At 50.5% G+C, this 17700-nt stretch overlaps 2 protein-coding genes across 4 annotated transcripts in view; both read right to left on the reverse strand.

The window, feature by feature from the left end:
• PSMD1 (proteasome 26S subunit, non-ATPase 1) overlaps positions 1-3732 on the reverse strand; it is a 69721-nt gene extending 65989 nt beyond the window's left edge. For 2 of the 3 annotated variants that reach the window (XM_030493493.1, XM_030493492.1), the window contains exons 1-3: positions 3584-3716; positions 1216-1259; positions 46-119 (exon numbers count right to left, since the gene is read on the reverse strand). In XM_030493493.1, the coding sequence (XP_030349353.1) occupies positions 46-119; positions 1216-1259; positions 3584-3599 (134 nt within the window). In that variant the 5' untranslated portion in view covers positions 3600-3716. Of the gene's footprint in view, positions 1-45; positions 120-1215; positions 1260-3583 lie in introns of all 3 variants that reach the window. The other variant, XM_030493491.1, reaches the window with a different exon arrangement.
• Positions 3733-4379: 647 nt separating this feature from the next.
• C8H2orf72 (chromosome 8 C2orf72 homolog) lies at positions 4380-11982 on the reverse strand. The gene is made up of 3 exons (XM_030493497.1): positions 11425-11982; positions 8411-8527; positions 4380-7197 (listed from the first exon to the last, which is right to left on the reverse strand). The coding sequence occupies exons 1-3, from the start codon at positions 11942-11944 to the stop codon at positions 7106-7108; spliced, it is 729 nt and encodes a 242-aa protein (XP_030349357.1). The 5' UTR covers positions 11945-11982; the 3' UTR covers positions 4380-7105.
• Between the last annotated feature and the right edge of the window lie 5718 nt (positions 11983-17700).

Genomic DNA, 17700 nt, shown 5'->3' on the forward strand with positions numbered 1-17700 from the left:
CCTGTTCTTTTTAAGGAGCATGCCCTGAAGTAGCAAGTGGCTTACATTTTGTCCACTGACTCAGAGATTTCTGCCCAGAAGTCATTGACAACAGCATTCAACTTGTGAAGAGCAAACTCCTACAAAAGACAATAAAAAGTTACATTACATAAAAAATGCATTTATTACCTTTCCCCAGTAAAAATGAAGTACCACCTAAGACGAATATCATAAACACTGACCCATTTCAACAGCAAATTCTGCTTTAAAAGATCTTAGCAAGCATTCACTAAACTTTCCAAGTCCTTTGCAAATAAAGGGCTGTTCATTTAACAGGTAAGACAACCCCGATGTTCCTTCCCAAAGCCTCTCTCTCTGATGAACGACTGGCTAAAATTCCTTAAAATACAAAGTTTTTAAGGAATCCTTAATCCTTAAAATACAAAGTTTTCAAATCTTTGTGGCAACCTTCATGTAGCACATAGATTTGGCCTGTGGTCTACACCAGCCAACTCTATTTACTTATGTGGACACAGTACTTAGCAGATAAACAATATCCAGACTAAAATCAGCCCACTTGTAATCAGTACAGCACAAAAGCAGGCCTCACTCCGATTTATCGCCACCTATGACTGTTTCCAAGCAAAACATTTAAGGTATTACTAATACTACAAGATGCAGATCCCCCTCCTAAAAGGGACTATGTTAACTATTCAAGTAACTAGCAAGCATCATCAATACACCACCACTTCGAGTGTTTGGTGATGTCCTATGGATTCATACAGTCTGCAGACTGTGAAGTTTCTGTTGCTATTTCTCTCTCCTACTACTATCGTGATTCCCCCCCCCTTAGTGAAAACTGTAACTGTGATTTTGTTTTACATTGCTTAAATTATGTTAAAAACTTGAGATGCTCTTCAGCTTTGAATTTTATGTAGTCAAAATGCAGTCTCTGGAACACTTAATTAACAAAGCGCCATTATCATCAGAGAGCTGGGAGTTTTAGTGACTAGAGATCTTTGCATGCAAAGCTCCATTTTGATCCATGTTCAAAACAAGGAAGTTTGCCATTCGTTATCACGTTACTTAAACCCTTCCTTTCCGCTTTTGGACTAGATATGATTTAAGGCCCACCTGTTGTTGTCCAACCATTAATTATTGAGATCCACTCATTTTGATTTCAAGCTCTCAACATAACACATTTGTTGTTATTCTCTCCCAGATGTAACAGATTACCTTGAGCTGTGGCTCTTCTTCATCCAGAAGAGAGATAATTCCAGCTGCAAAACAAGATCATAGTCAGTTTTGGACTCGCTCCGTTTTGAAAGTGAACATGTTATGTAGTTCAAAACCAACAGAATAGGGAAGACAACTGTCTCTGGAATGCAGGTTTAAAAATCTTCAGTATCAAAATTCAATGATCAGATCCAAGTTTGTATTAAACATGATATAAAATAGTTCAGAATGTATAACTGAAAAGGTACGCTGTTTATAAAGGATGATCCTTCTTAGAGGAAAAGATATTAGACTCAGAACTGAGGAACTCAGCTAGGAACTATTAGGAACTCAGAGAATCTGGGAGTTACTTCCAGCTCCATCAGTAGTTTGCTGACTGCTTTCTAGCAAGTCACTTCCCACTTCCCCAAGGGGCATAAAGATCATGTCAAATCACCTGGGATGCTGTCCCAGAACATTTGTACAAACAGCTACAGAAATATTGTTTATCTGACATAACCGGAAGAGAGGTTATCTGGGGAGCTCAATCTGAAGAATGGTTATAAATGGTTTCACTGTCAGACTGCAAGGTTGCGACTGAAAAGGTTGGAATAGCATCTGATTGAAATCCAACGCAATTCACTGCTTTTAATCTTTCATCTGTTGTATAGATTGCTAACCTTTTAAATCTAAATAAGACATCAAACTGGAAAGGCCAGCAAGCCTACTGGAGGGCTGAACTTGCCTTTCAAAAGATCTTGACAAATCTAAAAGGAGAGTGTGCAGGTCAAAACTAAAATGTACAAAAATAGAAAGGAATCTGAACAGTACAGTGGATTGAGATGAAACACGACAATAGTATCATATGGCTGCAGTGTAAGGAAGAGAACCCAGACTTCACAGGGAGGTGTGTGAGAGTGTTTCTTGACACATATATGAAGGAATCCTTCCACCTGCTTGGCACCGACACACTTGCGCCAGACCACTGCATCCAGTGCTGGGCACCACGTTTTACGAGTTACGAGCAAACCAGGGTGTTCAGAACTGAGAAATAAGAACAAAGAAGTCCAACAATCAGGACTTAGGCAGGTTGACTGGTCAGTCTGTGGAAATCAGGGAAGGGTACAGAGGTCACACAACTACAGGGCAGCTGCCAGCAGAAAGGGAATAATCTGATCTTTGTGTCAGATACAAAGAGGAATAGTAAGACCAAGCTTTATTTGGAGCTTCAAAGATTGAGGTTTGGTGGCACGTTTTCTGACAGTAAGAGAGTTACTCACTTTGCCTAACAAGGTTGTAGAACCTCCATTATCAGACTTTTTTAAACCCAGGCTAGACACGTCTGTAACAACAACTGAAGCAGCACTGTTGTGGCCCTTCAGCAAGGAAGGCAGGTTCAGGAGCCCAGCCCACAGCGCTCCTTTCAGCAACTCCATTCCAAATGTATGATTTCATTTATCTACTTAAAAAAGCTCATGTGCTTACCTAACCTATCAGGAAGAAAAAATCTTACTCCTATTCAACATACTTTTTTTAGCTTTTTAAAATCCCTTTGAAAGGAATTCTTACTTCTCAATTAAAATAACACTGAAACATAAAGCAAAGGGTTCAGAAAGATAAAGCTGTTTACAAACTATTACCCTCTACATTGTTTCTCTCATAAAGTCACACCGGTTACATATTAGTTTCTGGCCTGAGTACTTCTGGAAATACCTCTCCTATTTTCTTAGCTCCTCACACATTTCATTAGCCTGGACTCTTTAACCTGGCTTTTCCTCTGCAAGGCATTTGCATTTCTGACCTCCTGTAAAGTTCAAGTCTGCCTCCTCCCCTTTTCTCATTCCCTGCTGCACTCCTACAGACCCCACCACCTAGGGTTTATACCTCCTATGGGTTATTCGCTTTAAGCAGGCGAGGCCCTTCAACTCACTGCTGCGCACCCCACCGTCAGGTGGACCCGCAAAACCACCACGCTGCCCTCACGAGGCACCGACAGAAAGAGGACGCGGCGCCGGGGCGGGCAGCACCCGCCTCTGCCTCCCGCGCGTCCCACCGAGCCCGGCGGAGGGCCGCCCCGCTCCGGCCGCTGCAGCACCGGAGCGGGCGGGGAGGCCGCCCCAGGACACGGGCGGGGACCGGACAGCCCGCCCGCGGCTCAGGCTTAAAACGCCGGTTGTGGCGAGCTCCCGGGCACCGGGGCGGCCTCCAGCTCCCGCCGGGGCGCATGGCGACCACCAGTAGGGGGTGCCCGGGGCGGGGGGAGGCCCCGGTGATGGGCGGCCCCACGAAGCGCCGCGGCCGGAGCCCCCGCGGCCTGCGGCGGTGCCCAGTCACGGCCCTGACTCAGCGAAACCCCGTCGGGCAACGCTACCCCGCGCCGCTCCCTCACCGGCCGAGGTGATCATGGTGCCGCCCGCCCGGCCCAGGTGCGGGGGAAGGTGGTGTCCGCTCCGGCCCAGGTGCGGTGCTGCCGCCGCCCGGGATCCGCGCCGCTGCCGCTCCGCTGCCGCCCGGCCCGGAAGTGCCTCGAAGGGCCCCTTCCGGCAGAACTCCGCTGCTCCCGGGAAGGGTGCCCGTGGCGATCGCCTGCACGGGGCGGTGGGAAAGCAGCCAGGCGCGAGCGGGACAGCTGTGTTTTGCGGGTCCTCGCAGGCGGCCCGCGGGCCCCCGCGGTGTCCCCCGCGCGCCGTTCGAGGGCCGGGGGCTGCGGGGTCACTCGGCGGCGCAGCGCTGCCTCCAGGTCCCGCACGCACGGATGTACCCAGTCGTGGAGGAGCGTGGGGTTACTTCAGCTCCCGTTTTGGTTCCAGTACAGGCAGATGGGAAGTTCAGGCTAGTGGGTTTGCACCAAGGAAAACCCAGCTCAGCAGCAATGGTGCTGCATAAGAGAGCAAAGCGCCCAGACTTCAGCAGCATTGGTTTCTGCCTGTTTCTGGTAAATAGGAAAAAATACTTTCTGAAGGACTTCAATTCTTCGAGGAAACCTTATGGCCTCAGTTGGTGAATGTTATTAATGACAGTTATCAGAGCCCTGATCACGATGCCGAGAGTGTCAGCTCTGCTCTTCTCAGACAACTGAGAAGATCTACAGCTTTCCCCACTGCCCGCAGGTGAGCAGCCTACCTGAGCTCCACACAGACCAATTCTGATGATCTTCTGGATACCATACGCTGGGGCCACTTCCATCCTTCCCAATATACCTTTTATTTAAATCAAGAGAAATATCAGTCAAACCACACATAATGCTACTTTACAGATAACACCATGGCAAACAAAAACCAAACTGAAGTACATGCCATTTCAGAAATTAAATGTCTTTATTTTTACAGCAATCATGTAAGATCACAGTGCCCTTCAATTATTAAATCAATTAAACATGGAAAAACTATCTGCTGCATCTCCACATGCCCAGCTATTGAATAAAAAAACAAACAAACAAAAAAATTAAGAAAAAAAGGAAAAAAAAAGAAGAAAAAATTAAAAATTCAAGTCATTTTTATTCCTCAGTCAAAGGAAAACAATACTTTTGATCAACTGTATTCTCACACCTTCTAAACCTCAGGCAGTTCATCCGCTTCCACAAAAGTCTCACTGCAAGGGTAAACTTGCATGATTTACTTAAAAATTAACAATAAATAAATCCATTGGATTTGTAGCACTAAGATAGGTTTAACTGCAAGCCTCTTGGGCAACCTCTTCACTGGTAAATTCTAGGTGGCAAAGGCCAAATACTGCAAGAAAACAAAGATACACCTGATCATACTATGAAGTCCTACTGGACTCACCTAACCAAGGGCTTTATTAGGAAAGTACGTAACTGTGCAGCGACCTGGACTCTACTGTGAATACGAGCAGAGGGAATTCACTGCACAGCACACACACGTGCTCATGCCTGGGACAGAGCAGGAGGATACCTTCATCTTGCTAAGATGCACTCACTATCAGGTGCTGAAGCCCGGGATCATAAATACAGCCACCCACACCGAGTGACTTTATTGAGTCACTTGGTTACATTTCTATTTTCCTCCTGGTCATAAGCAAAGAAAACCTACAAAAATCCTGCAGGCTGGAAGAAGAACTGGTTTGGTGCCATCTCTGCCCACGTCAGTTGCCTCCTAGGTTCGCTCTCCCCAGCCCACACCACACAGGAAAGTGTTTCTGCTGTGAAGAGATGCGACATGCCCTTTCTCAAATGCTTAGCACCCACCTACCCCCTCCCACCACCTTATGAGCAGCTACAGCATATTACAGCTGCGTTTCAGGTGAAGCTATGTAGACCAAGCTTTCCTATGTAGACTAGGCCTATCACAACACATTCAAACAAGCAACATGATAACGTAGAGACTTGCTGAGCACACCTGCAAACTCTCCCCCTCTCTCCCACTAGACGCCACCAGCATGCTCCAGGCACCTTCCACCACTCTCTCCCAGCCAAAAGGGCAAAGCAGCACCAACTCTAAACCCGAGAGCTGCTAAGCTCTGCTCCAGCATCACCATCATAACCCCAGCGAGGTAGGTGGGCACTGCTGTCCCCATCCTACTGGTGGGGAAACTGAGGCACAGAAAAAAGGTTTGTTGAAAAACATTGATGATCATGGTCACAGGCAGAGCTGGGTACAAAAGCCATCCCCTGCTCCAGGTAGAGCTAGGAAGATGCCAAAGGCACACTGCTGGGATGAAGTGCAGGCCAGAGCTGGCAGGACTGCAGACACTTCAGTTGCCATTGCGAATAAAAGAGCCAGAGAGAGGACAGATGTATGGAGAATGTACTGACATAATTCAGGAGCTAACTCAGAGAAGAGGTAGGCAGGAGGTGGCAGGTTGAAGTTTCTGGTCTGAGCTGGATGAAACTCCAAAAGGACAGGTAGCCCCAAACAAAACCCAGAGCTTGTGCTAAAAATAATACAAGAGCTGTTTTATGTTGCATTAAAGTAAGAATAAAAAAGGTATCCTTAGCCTTATAGTAATACTCCTCATAAACCAAGGATTTGTAATTAATTGTGTTGCCCCACAGCTACATGCAGCCTTTTGGAACAACTTAAATAGATTATTTTTCTGTTTATTTATGAAGCAGCCACAGCTTCTCGTGCTGCAGGCCACCTCCGACACCTGCTATCACATGGCTGTGGAAATGTCCAAAGCGAGATGGGCCTCTCCCATAACCCCATCTAGCATCAGCCACACCTTAGTGTCCACCTGCCACCTGCTGCAACCCAGGCAAACCATCAGTCAGTCTGTGAGCACCAAGACAAGCCAGAGGGATGGGTCCTGCTTCCAAATCACACTTTGCTCCAGCTGCCATTGCTATCAGGATCTTCTGAGTTATTCTTACTGCCCACAGTGGGCTGTTAATGCATTCTTCATGTTATACAGCTACATTCAAGCCTTTTCTGTAGCCATTGCAGTATCCATACCACCAGGTTGTCCTTTTTTTTTTTTTTTTCCCTGATCAGGGAAAGGGTGGGAACTTCAAAGCAGCAATAAAGCAAGAAAACAAGGCAGCAGAATCCTCTTACCAGGGAGGTTAGCCCTGGCAATCTCAGCAGGGAACTTTGCTCAGAATTAGAAAGCATTCCTCATTCTTCACGCAAGTGGCTGCATTTCACACTCAAAGTTCCAACATCATCTCGCCCAGGACGTGGGATAAATCCCCAAAGTACTTCTCAGAAGCCCAGTGTCCAGCAGCAGCTCCAGACACCCCCTGGCAGCAGGGCGCAGCAGAGGATGGCTCTCTGGCATGGACCTTTTGCTGTCAGCAGCTACAGAAGACCGTAGCAAGCTAAGCAGCTTCTCTTGTTAGTGGTGGGTCCTCAGAGGAGAAGGTGAGTGGGCATGCACCAGCTCCTCCTCCCACTGCTCCAAATCCACTGGGCGGATCAGGGACATGGACTATGCTGGGCGCCCAGCATTTCTAAGTGCCTGTGTCTCCAGCAGCTTCTTCGTAGTTTCCATTGGGGGACAGGCTGGTCAGAGCCACTTCTTCCTCAGGGTCCTGCAGGTCATCTGCAAAGAGCAGAGTGAGGTCAAGGGAGATCTAAATGGGAGACCTTTATTCATGCAAAATGCAACTTAAGATGAAAAGAACACACGGGATGAAGCCATTGATATCTACTCACAACCTAAGCACAGCTGATTTTTTTTATAACTGATTTTCATTTTGGTTTACAAACTCCACACTGCTTCAACAAACAGGGGTTATCTATGAGCAAAGGAGCACACAGCCCAGCTCCCTGGCCTCCTGCCGTCTCAGAAATATCGGAACAAACTGCGTGGCCACCTGCCGGGCACTGACAGCAAGATCAGGCACTAAATTTTCTGACCCTAGAGGACAAGTCTCAAAGCTTGTTTCTCAGTTGTTTTCTCCAAGCCTTATGGTTTTTAAGCATTTAATGTGTTTAAGAGGCATTCGGACAATGCCCTTAATAACATGCTTTAACTTTTGGTCAGCCCTGAAGTGGTCAGGCAGTTGGCCTAGATGATTATCGTAGATTCCTTCCAACTGAAAATATTCTATTCTATTCCAGTTTATTCTGTTCTATCCTATCCTATTTACAGTGAAGGCACTTCCCCCTCCTCTATGTGCTCTGTGGAGCAGCCCGGATCTCCGTACCACACACCTTATAGCTTCCTGCATGGAGGCATTTCTGCAAAAAGAAAATCATTGCTGGGAAAGGCAAGCAGCAGTGCCAATGGTACAGCAAAGGCTGAACGCTAGGCTGTTTGCTACCTGAACAATCTCCTTTGGAATCAGGGAGCCCTAGGCTGACTGCACTCTTCCTCCTCTCAGCCAGCCTCGAATGCAAGTGGTTTGGAAACACTCCTTCCAGCTGCGTTTGCAGAAAACATCATGTAAGATCAGGGTGATGCTTCCAAATCATTGTTTAGACAGACAGCAGTTCTGCTGCCAGAAACTCTGGTAAAACACATCTGAGTTCAGCAGTGCTCCCAGGGGTGTAGCTGGGCACTGGACCTCACATGATTTTATTTAGACACGCAAAAGGCCAGAAAACAGGAAGACAGCAACACAGCAGCCAGACGTGCATAGGTTGTCTTCAGTTTCTGTCCAAACTATAGCCAGGGAAGAGACATCAGCTGCAGAGCTGGAAATAGCTTAAGGAGGCCACCAGCAAGGGGTTTGGGCATCAGGACAACCAAGGAGTCAGTGAGGAACCTCTGACAATCAGGGCAGGAGTACAAGGGAGGGAGCTGGGCATACCTTCATGAATGCTGTTTGCAGCTTTTGCTTTGTGGTCTTTTCTCCAACTCCTCCGGCTCCAAGAAATGCACCGCAGGAAGGATGGGAGCCTCCACCTCTCCCTGTCTTTCACCTCTTCTGAATAAATGAGAGAAGATGAGTTCAGACCAGCAACGGGTCAGCCATGCTGCTCCTCCACCTCCCTGCTGGAACTCACATCTCCCCTCCACAAGCTCAATGCCTCATGGCAAAAACGGGTCCACTCCACAGAGCCCACCCCTGGAAAGCACAAAGCAGCTCCTGACCATCCTTATTTCAGGCAGAAACCTCTTTGCTACCATGGAAATTTGTCTCCAGTGTCAGGTTCTACTTTGGTACCTCACTGCCAAAACCATCCGGGATGCAGTAGCCCAGAGCAAGAAACCTGGCAGGAGCTCAGTGGGCACACGCTGGGGACTGACACGGTTAGGGCACTCCTGCAGAAGGAAGTTTTTCTTTCATATTATCACACAGCTTTTGCCACATCAACCTATTCTCTGCTCCCCGCTTTATTAAGCAATTCCTCCCTCCCAGGGAGACTTGCTGGACACGCAGACTTGCAACATACTGAAAACTACTGCTGTAACTGCTTGCAAAATGCAGAGAGCATGTAGCCTCAATCAATGTATAGTATTTATTCTGCAGGACAATGAAGGTCACAGCAAGTTACTACAGGCTTTCAAGCCATTACAGTAAAACACTATAGCAGCTTGTAAAACACTACACCAGCATATTTTAAATGGTCTCCAACAGCAGCAGTTCAGTAACTCCATTGAAATAGGATAACAAATGATAAACCACTTCAGTGTCCTTCAGCTTATCAAACCATTGCGACATGAGAGGGTTCACAGTGGCAGTCTTTCCTGCCAGTCAATAAACCGAAACCTCCAGCTGTAAAGACATCCCCTCCTCGCAGTGCAGTGGGGACTCTGGCCACCACTGATACATGGCAGGAGAGCAGCCCAACACAATCCTGCGTAGACCCAAGAGATACAGGAACCCCACTGCCATTCCTGTCCCACATCCACTGCGCAAATGACAGTGTCCAGGACATTCCCAGCACAGGAAGGAGGGCTGCAGCTCCAGAGCAACTGTCATAGGCAGAGCGGAGCAGCAATGTATGTGGAAGAGGAAGAGGCTTTGAAGCTGGGCAGAAATAAAACAGGCATAAGCACAGGCATAAGGTACACAGAGTTTTACACTCTCTACACCTCCCAGCATCCTTATCCAGATGCAAAGGCATCTTTTTTCAGCTTAGCACAAGCCCTTTTCGGGGTCAAGAGGGGAAACAAGACAAGCTCAGCCCGGACTGAGGACATCCTTACGGTGGCATCCCTAGAACCTGCCTTGCAGGGTGCTCTGCAGCCCCACACCCATTTTTTCCACAGTCCTCCCTCACATTACATTAAAGATACTATTCCCCTTGTGCCTTGCTTGTGGGGAAAGCCATGAGTGGAAGGAGACCAGGCTGCGATAAAGCTGGTGCCTGGCACTGCCAGGTCCCCACGTCCCCAGAGGCACAGCTGCGCTTGAGATCCCTCTGGCCATGTGGAGATTTTGGAAGGTAGGGCTTACAGGGGCATGGAAAGAAGCTGCCCCTGTCTAAGATTGAATCCTGCAGCTGATAAGCGTCCTCATTACACATGCAGGTCCCGAGACACTTACATGACTAGGCAGAGTATCAGGGCAAATCCACAGCTAGCCACAAAAATACATGTTCTGAGCCAAGCACCAGCAATGTGCGGAGGTAGAGAAAGGTCACATATGCAGGGATGTTCTTCTGTCTCTGCAGCTGCTGCCCCACCAGGCTGCTGTGACCAGAACTGAAGGGCTCACAGGCATGTGGGAGCACACCAGAAATTCTTGCAGTGGGAGCAAAGTGAGGAAGACAAAAGTATGTGAAAGAAGATGGGAAGGGGATCATGCATACTTCAGTAGAAAGAGTTGGCAGAAGACAAGCCTGAACCCTCACAGTGACTCCCAGCCACTTCAAAGCACCTCAACATTCAGATCCAGGATTCTGGACTGAGCTGATGGAAAGAAGCACCTGAGCTGCTGCTGACCATTCGCATGTCCCAGGGATCCCAGAGGACCCTGTCGATGTGGTGCTGCAGGCAAGTGCCAGGATTCCTGGGGGTAAAGGCAGAGAGACAGCAAAGCCTCTAGGAATGATGGGGAGCAAGGGAAAACTGGGGAAAAAATGAAAGAAGGAAGGAGGAAAGAGAAACAGTCCAAGACAAACAGTGCCAAAGATTAAAGTGAGCCCAGGCTGGTTTGTGTGGCTGCTATGACAGCAGAGCCTGCCCAGCTGCCCATCACCCTGCGTTTGCCCACAAACATGACTCGCCTTTCACCCCAGGGCAAGCGCTGTTCCTCAAAGCCCTGCTTGACACCAGCTTTCATCCTGCCATGCTCATGTTGGTTAAACTGGCCACCAACAGATGCAAACATCCACTTACTGTTGTTCTTATTCATTATGTAAAGTCGGCACAAGCATCCTTCTCCTGCAGGAAGGCCAGGACCTGCTTGCACCCTACAGCAAGGGCCACACCCCAATCCTGCATCCCCAGGAACACACATCCATAAGCATGGATGGCCCATGGTGTCACAGCCATCAGCTGCCACATCCCTGCTATCTGTGAGCTGCTCTAGTGCTTCCCAACCTGCTGGGAAGTTTGTCCTTCCCAGCTGCCAGGGCTGGGAAGTCCACCAGAAAGAGACAGAATCGATTGGGAAGGCTCTGATCCCACCAGCATGAAAGAGAACTCATTGGGGAAAGCAGATCTGATTGGGTGGGGTGAATATCCCATCAGGAGTGATTAGATTCCAATGGGAAAAGCCAGATCCCATTGTGGGGGAGGAAGATCCCATCAGGAGTGGTCAGATCCCATTAGGATGGAGTAGATTCCACCGGAAAACGGAGCAAATCCCACTGTAAAAACCCCCGGCCCCAGGGTGAGGTGACCCGCTTCCCCCCAGCCGGTCCCCACTGGTACCTGCGGGGTGCTGCAGGGCGGCCCGCAGGGCGCGGCAGGCGGCGGCGCGGCAGTCGCGCAGGGCTGCCGGGCTGCCGGGGCTGTACCGGGCCGCCTGCACGGTGCCGGGCGCCGGGAAGTGCCGCCGCAGCGTGGCGTCCAGCACCGCCGCGTCCTCCGTGTCCCCGCCGGGCAGCAGAACGCCTACGACGGCGGGCGGCGGTGCCGGGGGCAGGCGGCCGCGCACGTCCCGCACCACCTCCCGCAGGCGGACACGGGCTCCGCGGCCCCGCGCCGCCCCGCCGCGGCACAGCACCAGCAGCAGCCGCGCTCCCAGCCCTCGCCGCCCGCCGACAACCCGCCGCCGCGACCGGCAGCCCGGCCCCGGCGGCGCCTCCTCCCCCAGGAGGTCGCGGGCGAAGGCGGACAACGTGGCTGCCGCCGGGGCCCCCTCCGCCACCTCGGCCACCAGCAGCACGGCCCGCCGCCCGCCCGCCCGCTCCACCAGCGCCCGCAGCTCCTGAAGCTCCGCCGCCGCCATCCCCCGCCGCCGCCGCGCACCCTGCCCGGTCCCGCACCGCCCCCGGCACCGCACCGCCCCCAGCCCCGGCCCCAGCCCCGTACCGCCCCCTCGTCCCGCCACCTGCTCCCCGGCCCCGCGCACCGGTCCCTTGCACCCTGCATCACTCCTGGCCCCGTACCCGGGCACCAGCTCTGCCCCTCCCGCGCCAAGCACCACCCTGTGCGCCGACCCCAATGCAGCGGGGTGGGGGGTGAGGGGGTCAAGGATCCCCCCACCGCCCCGTGCGAGGCTCCCCGCAGCATCTCCGGCTCCGTCCCGGGACCGGCACACCCCCGTTCCCGCTCCCTCCAGTGAACAGCCCCTGCCTGCTGCCGGGTGGGCACAGCAGGGTGGGTACTGGAGGGGACCTGGACCCCCCATATCTGCCACGTAATCAGCCTCAGAGCCCTTGCACGGGCCTCTTGCGAGGCTGGTCTTGTTTCCAATGAGGAGGTGATAAACTTCAGGCAAAAAACATATGCTGTGGAGGGGCTGGGAAGCTGAGAGAGCGGAGGCTGTGGTGGCTGCAAAGTGAGGTACACACAAGCCCGCAATGAAGGAGCAGTTGATCGTGCACCCCCGAGGGTATAACAGGCCTTATCCCAGGGCAGTGCTGGAGTGTCCTCCCTGGTGTCATGTGCCATTACGCTGCTGCACAGCCTGGCCAGGCTATAGCCACATATAACCCTAACCCGTACCAACCCCAGTGGTCACCAGTTCCCCAATTTGTTCACAAGAGCACAGCTGAGCTGCAGCCCTCACCTCACACTCTGCACCTCCAAGTCCCTTCCTAAGCCAGTGCTCTTTGGCTTCCCCTCTGCAAACACCACATCTATTCCCCTCCACACGAAAGACAGTCCATAGTCTCAGCCACCAGCATCAGCAGCACTCTGCAGTGACACACACGTCCCATCAAAGCATATAATGTTTGCAGGGAGCTATAATCAGGGTGTGGGTGCTGGCATGTGTTACACAGCCCCAGCACAGGGAAGGGCCTGTATCCCATGAGCTGGCTCTGCTAGCCGACAGTGAATGGCAGCCATGTCACAGCAGTGCCCAGCCCTGACACTTGCGTGGTGTTGGTGTGTCTGGCATATGAACCAGGAAGCTCTGATCCGTAGCACGTGGTAAATACTTCCCCTGTGCCATTTCAGAACAGGATCCACCAAACAGCTCATGTCCTATCACAAGAACCCAGGAAGGGATAAACAGCTCAAAGGAGTCACCTTGGGCAGTTGCTCTCTGAGGCCATTTGGAGCAAACCATGTCTGTGGGATGGGCAGAGTTGGCTCTAAGAGCATGGCAGGCAAAAGCAGAGCCGAAATCCGTGTGCCTGCCCTGGATCGGTGGCTGCCAGCATGCACACTGGGGCACACTCATGCCACAAAGGCGGCTGAGCCAGCATGCCTGCTTCCTGCCCATACTCATGGCTACCTGTCCCCAGAGCCCCGCAGATCAGCAGCCACTACTTGTGGGATGTGCCACAGGCTGGTGCTCAGGCACAGTGGAGGTGTGGCAGATTGGGAAGGTCACTGTGTGCCACCAATTTTCAGCCAGGAAAACATTTGCCCCAGCTATGGCAGACAGGCTTAGCAAACACTCCCCCATGCCAGCATCACAGGTGCCAGACAGTGCAGGCAAGGCTCAGAGAGACTTTCTGTCCTGGGTCCTTGCAAAAGCAACTTACTCATTGACAAGTGCTGATAAGCAAATCAGGGGGGGATTAAACAGTAGGATTAGGCTCCTCTTCCAAAGATCAGGGTCTATTGTTGCAAGAGCCCATGCTTCCGTGCCAGGGTGGTTGCCCTGAGAGCAGCTGTCAATATGGCAGGGCTACGAAGTCAGACATAATTCAACAGCCAGGTCTGGCCTTAGTGTCACTCAGATTTTGTATTGACGAGGAATTCTTTTTCCTCATCTATTCAGAATCTCGCTCCTGGTTCTGTGGAGAAAAGCCATGGATGTAAGCAGCAACACGAGCAGCAGCTGGAAGGGACAGGAGCAAGTGCTGGCCCACAGAAGCCCTCACTTTGGGTTTCTCTGCTCATACTTTCCCCCACTACAGAATTGTGGTGACAGACACAGATTGGATCATAAGCCAGTCACAACCAGAATGTCTCTGGGAAGATGGACCAGCAGCTGTGGCTGCTCCCTGCAAGGAACAAACCAAAGACAGACACTTGCTTTGGCCAGTTTGACTGGGGAAGCCCAGGTCTCTTGAAGTTGGCTCTAAGGAGGCAGGATGCTCCCTGCAAACTGCCACAAGACAACCCAGATGTTTAAATTCCACATGAGCTGCCAGCACAGCCTGTGGTGTGGTGGTGCCAGCGATACCCTGTCTGATGTGCCAAGACTGTTACAGCACTGGTCTTGCAAGGCTCTTTTCGAGCAGTGCTGTGCCAGTGGCTTGCACAGAGACCCCAAGCTTCGTTGGGAAGTGGGCTCTCAAGCAGGTGATTCCCCAGATTAATGAAGATTATTCCTGCAGAGAAGGTATAGAAAAAATTAAATTATCTTCCTAACTCAGCTCGGAAGGAGCACCACTAGCTATTTCTCTGCAGTGGCCCTGATGTTTAAACTGCCAGCACACCCTCTAAAAACTAATATTTGGGACCAGATAGAGCTGTTCTTCATGGCCACTGCAATTCTCTAGTTAATTTTTGGGTACACACATACCATTGCCAGCAGAAGCTGACTGGAATGGTGAACGTCACCCACAATACCCAAACAACCTTGTTTACATTTCTTTACTCATTAACAGAGGTAAGATCTAACAACATATACAACTTTATCTTCCTTTGTGTTACTTAAAGGGGTACAGCTCAAACAGTTCAGAGGGTGTCAAGAGCTCAGCAAGATTAGTGGTCCCTGACAAAGTGACTTCAGAGCTCTGGCAGGCACCTGAGCAATACACAGATGTATTTACAAGCCCTGATGCTCCTTCAAACACCCATCTGACAGTCACGTTTGTAGAAAACTTCTACAGATAGTCCCAAATGAGGGTAATCACATCTCTTATATATGCCCATGGCTGTTCAGAGAAAACACAGCATCTGCTCATTCTGGACTTCAGAGGAGGAGAAAATTTGTTCAGAGAAACAAATTTATCATGTTTATTAGTAGTGCCTTGAAGTTTAAACAAAATCAAAAGTCCATTGGATTAGGCCCCTTAAGAAATGCATTTACCAAGATTGACCTCTCTTCTGAAGAGAGTAGAAAAAGGACAGGGAAAGGATTCTCGTGCCAATTTTGATGAGAGGTCTGCAGAGAAGCTAAACAGAAGGGAATCTGAGAGCAGTTCTGAGCCTGTGTGTCTAGTGACACAGCCTAGCTCCTTAAACTCTTTTTTCCAGCAGCCTTGGTGCTCATGGGGGCACTTTGAAAAGCCTCTGAGCCAGCAAGGAGCAGGAACTGGTGGCTGACAAGCTAAGCTTTAGCAACCTTTGCACAAGTGCTCTTTCACAGACCTGTTCTCCAAACCTCCTTCCACTTACTGCTTTGGAAAAACACATCATCATTACGAGATGCTGGAAAGAAAGCACCTGCTTTACTTGTGCAGCGCTTCTGACTGCCACCAGGGGCATTGCTGTGGAGCACCAGCACGTGCTGAGCTCTTCATCCATGGACAGATCTTGGGTGCCCAAAAGAAATAGCATAGGTAATATCAAGTGAAGAAAATCCCACCTATCCCCTGAACATCCCCATCTCACTGATCCCCTTCTACCCCCTGTCTCCTGTTCACTCTTCCACAGCTCTTACCATCTCCTCCATTGACCTTCTGCAAGACTCTTAACCTTCCTAGCCCCTGAACTCCACACTTTTCACCTGCTGAAGTGTACCAAACCAGACACAGGTCCTTCCTGTGAGAGGTTCAGTCATCACTGAATTCAAACCAGATGGTCACTTTGTCCTGTCTCAGCAATCCACACCCAGATACCTCCAGGGATGGCTGAGGCAGCCCCAGTTTTGGTCCCTTGGCAGCCTGTGCCAACTCAGCCCTGGCCTGGATCCATCCAAGTCACTGTACCCCTCTGAGCTCCACTGAACAGAGGTTACACCCTATAAACAAATCATAGAATAGTTAGGGTTGGGAATGACCCAACTGGAAGATCATCCAGTTCCAACCCCCCTGCCATGGGCAGGGACACCTCACACTAGACCATGTCACCCAAGACTCCGTCCATCTGGCCTTGAACACCGCCAGGGATGGAACATTCACAACTTCCTTGGGCAACTCATTCCAGTGCCTCACCACCCTCACTGTAAAGAACTTCTTCCTTATATCTAACTTGAACTTCCCCTGTTTAAGTCTGAACCTATTACCCCTTGTCCTGTCACTACAGTCCCCGATGAAGAGTCCCTCTCCAGCATCCTTGTAGGCCTCCTTCAGATACTGGAAGGCTGCTATGAGGTCTCCACGCAGCTTCTCTTCTCCAGGCTGAACAGCCCCAACTTTCTCAGCCTGTCTTCATATGGGAGGTGCTCGAGCCCCCTTGTCATCCTCATGGGCCTCCTCTGGACTTGCTCCAACAGCTCCATGTCCTTCTTATGTTGAGGACACCAGAACCGCACAAAGTGCTCCAAGTGAGGTCTCACAAGAGCAGAGTAGAGAGGCAGGATCACCTCCTTTGACCTGCTGGTCACGCTGCTTTTGATGCAGCCCAGGATATGGTTCGCTTTCTGGGCTGCGAGTGCACACTGAAGCTGGCTCATGCTCAGTTTCTCATCAACCAACACCCCGAAGTCATTCTCCGCAGGGCTGCTCTGAATCTCTTCTCCACCCAGCCTGTAGCTGTGCCTGGGATTGCCCCGACCCAGGTGTAGAACCTTGCACTTGGCTTGGTTGAACTTCTTGCAGGGGAATTTCTGCTCCAGTGCCTGGAGCACCTCCTCCCTCCTTATGCATTGACCTTAAGTGTCTGCAGGGCTGTTTATCTCACATATTGTCATTCCTCTCTCCAGCTGCAATTGCTTCTGCACAGTAACTCCCCTCCCTTCTTAAAGATGTTGTCCCAGAGACGCTACCAGTGTCACTGGCTTGACCTTGGCCAGCACTGGGTCCGTCTTGGAGCCAACTGGCATTCACATTATCGGACATAGGGGAAGCTTCTGGCAGCTTCTCACACAAGACATTTCTGTAGCCCACCCACTACCAAAACCTTGCCAAGTAAAACCCTTGCCAAGTAAACCCTATACAATAGAGAATCCCAAACCTTTCTCTGCCTCTGTTCTCCAAAACCCCATTCTCTTTGAAAGCTGTGCCTCATTCTGCCAATCTTGGCAGTTGTCCTAAGTTTCCTTATGTTTCCTTGAGTCACCATCCCTTTCTGGATGGCAAAGGCACATAGGAAGGTATGTCTGAAGAGGATGGGGTCCTGGCACAGTCTGATGTAAAGAGCCTCACCACCCCACACCACACACTGTGATAAGGCTAACCAGGAAACCAGCAATTATTAACACTCACGAACTAGAGTTGCATGATGAAAAAATGTCTTCACCACCCCTGGCAGTGTTCAAAGTCAGGCTGGATGGGACTTTGAGCAAGCTGGTCTAGTGGAAGGTGTCCCTGCCCAAGGTGGGGGGTTGGAACAAGGTGATCTTTAACATCGCTTCCAACCCAAACCATTCTGTGATTCTATGAAAACATGTTGAAATAAACTGCACAGACAAGAGGCATGCACGCTGCCCATGTACACAATTTTATCTCAATAGCAGTCATCACCCAGTACAAGAGA

Source organism: Strigops habroptila, chromosome 8 (genome assembly GCF_004027225.2).
Source record: "Strigops habroptila isolate Jane chromosome 8, bStrHab1.2.pri, whole genome shotgun sequence".
Taxonomy (NCBI): Eukaryota; Metazoa; Chordata; class Aves; order Psittaciformes; family Psittacidae; genus Strigops; species Strigops habroptila.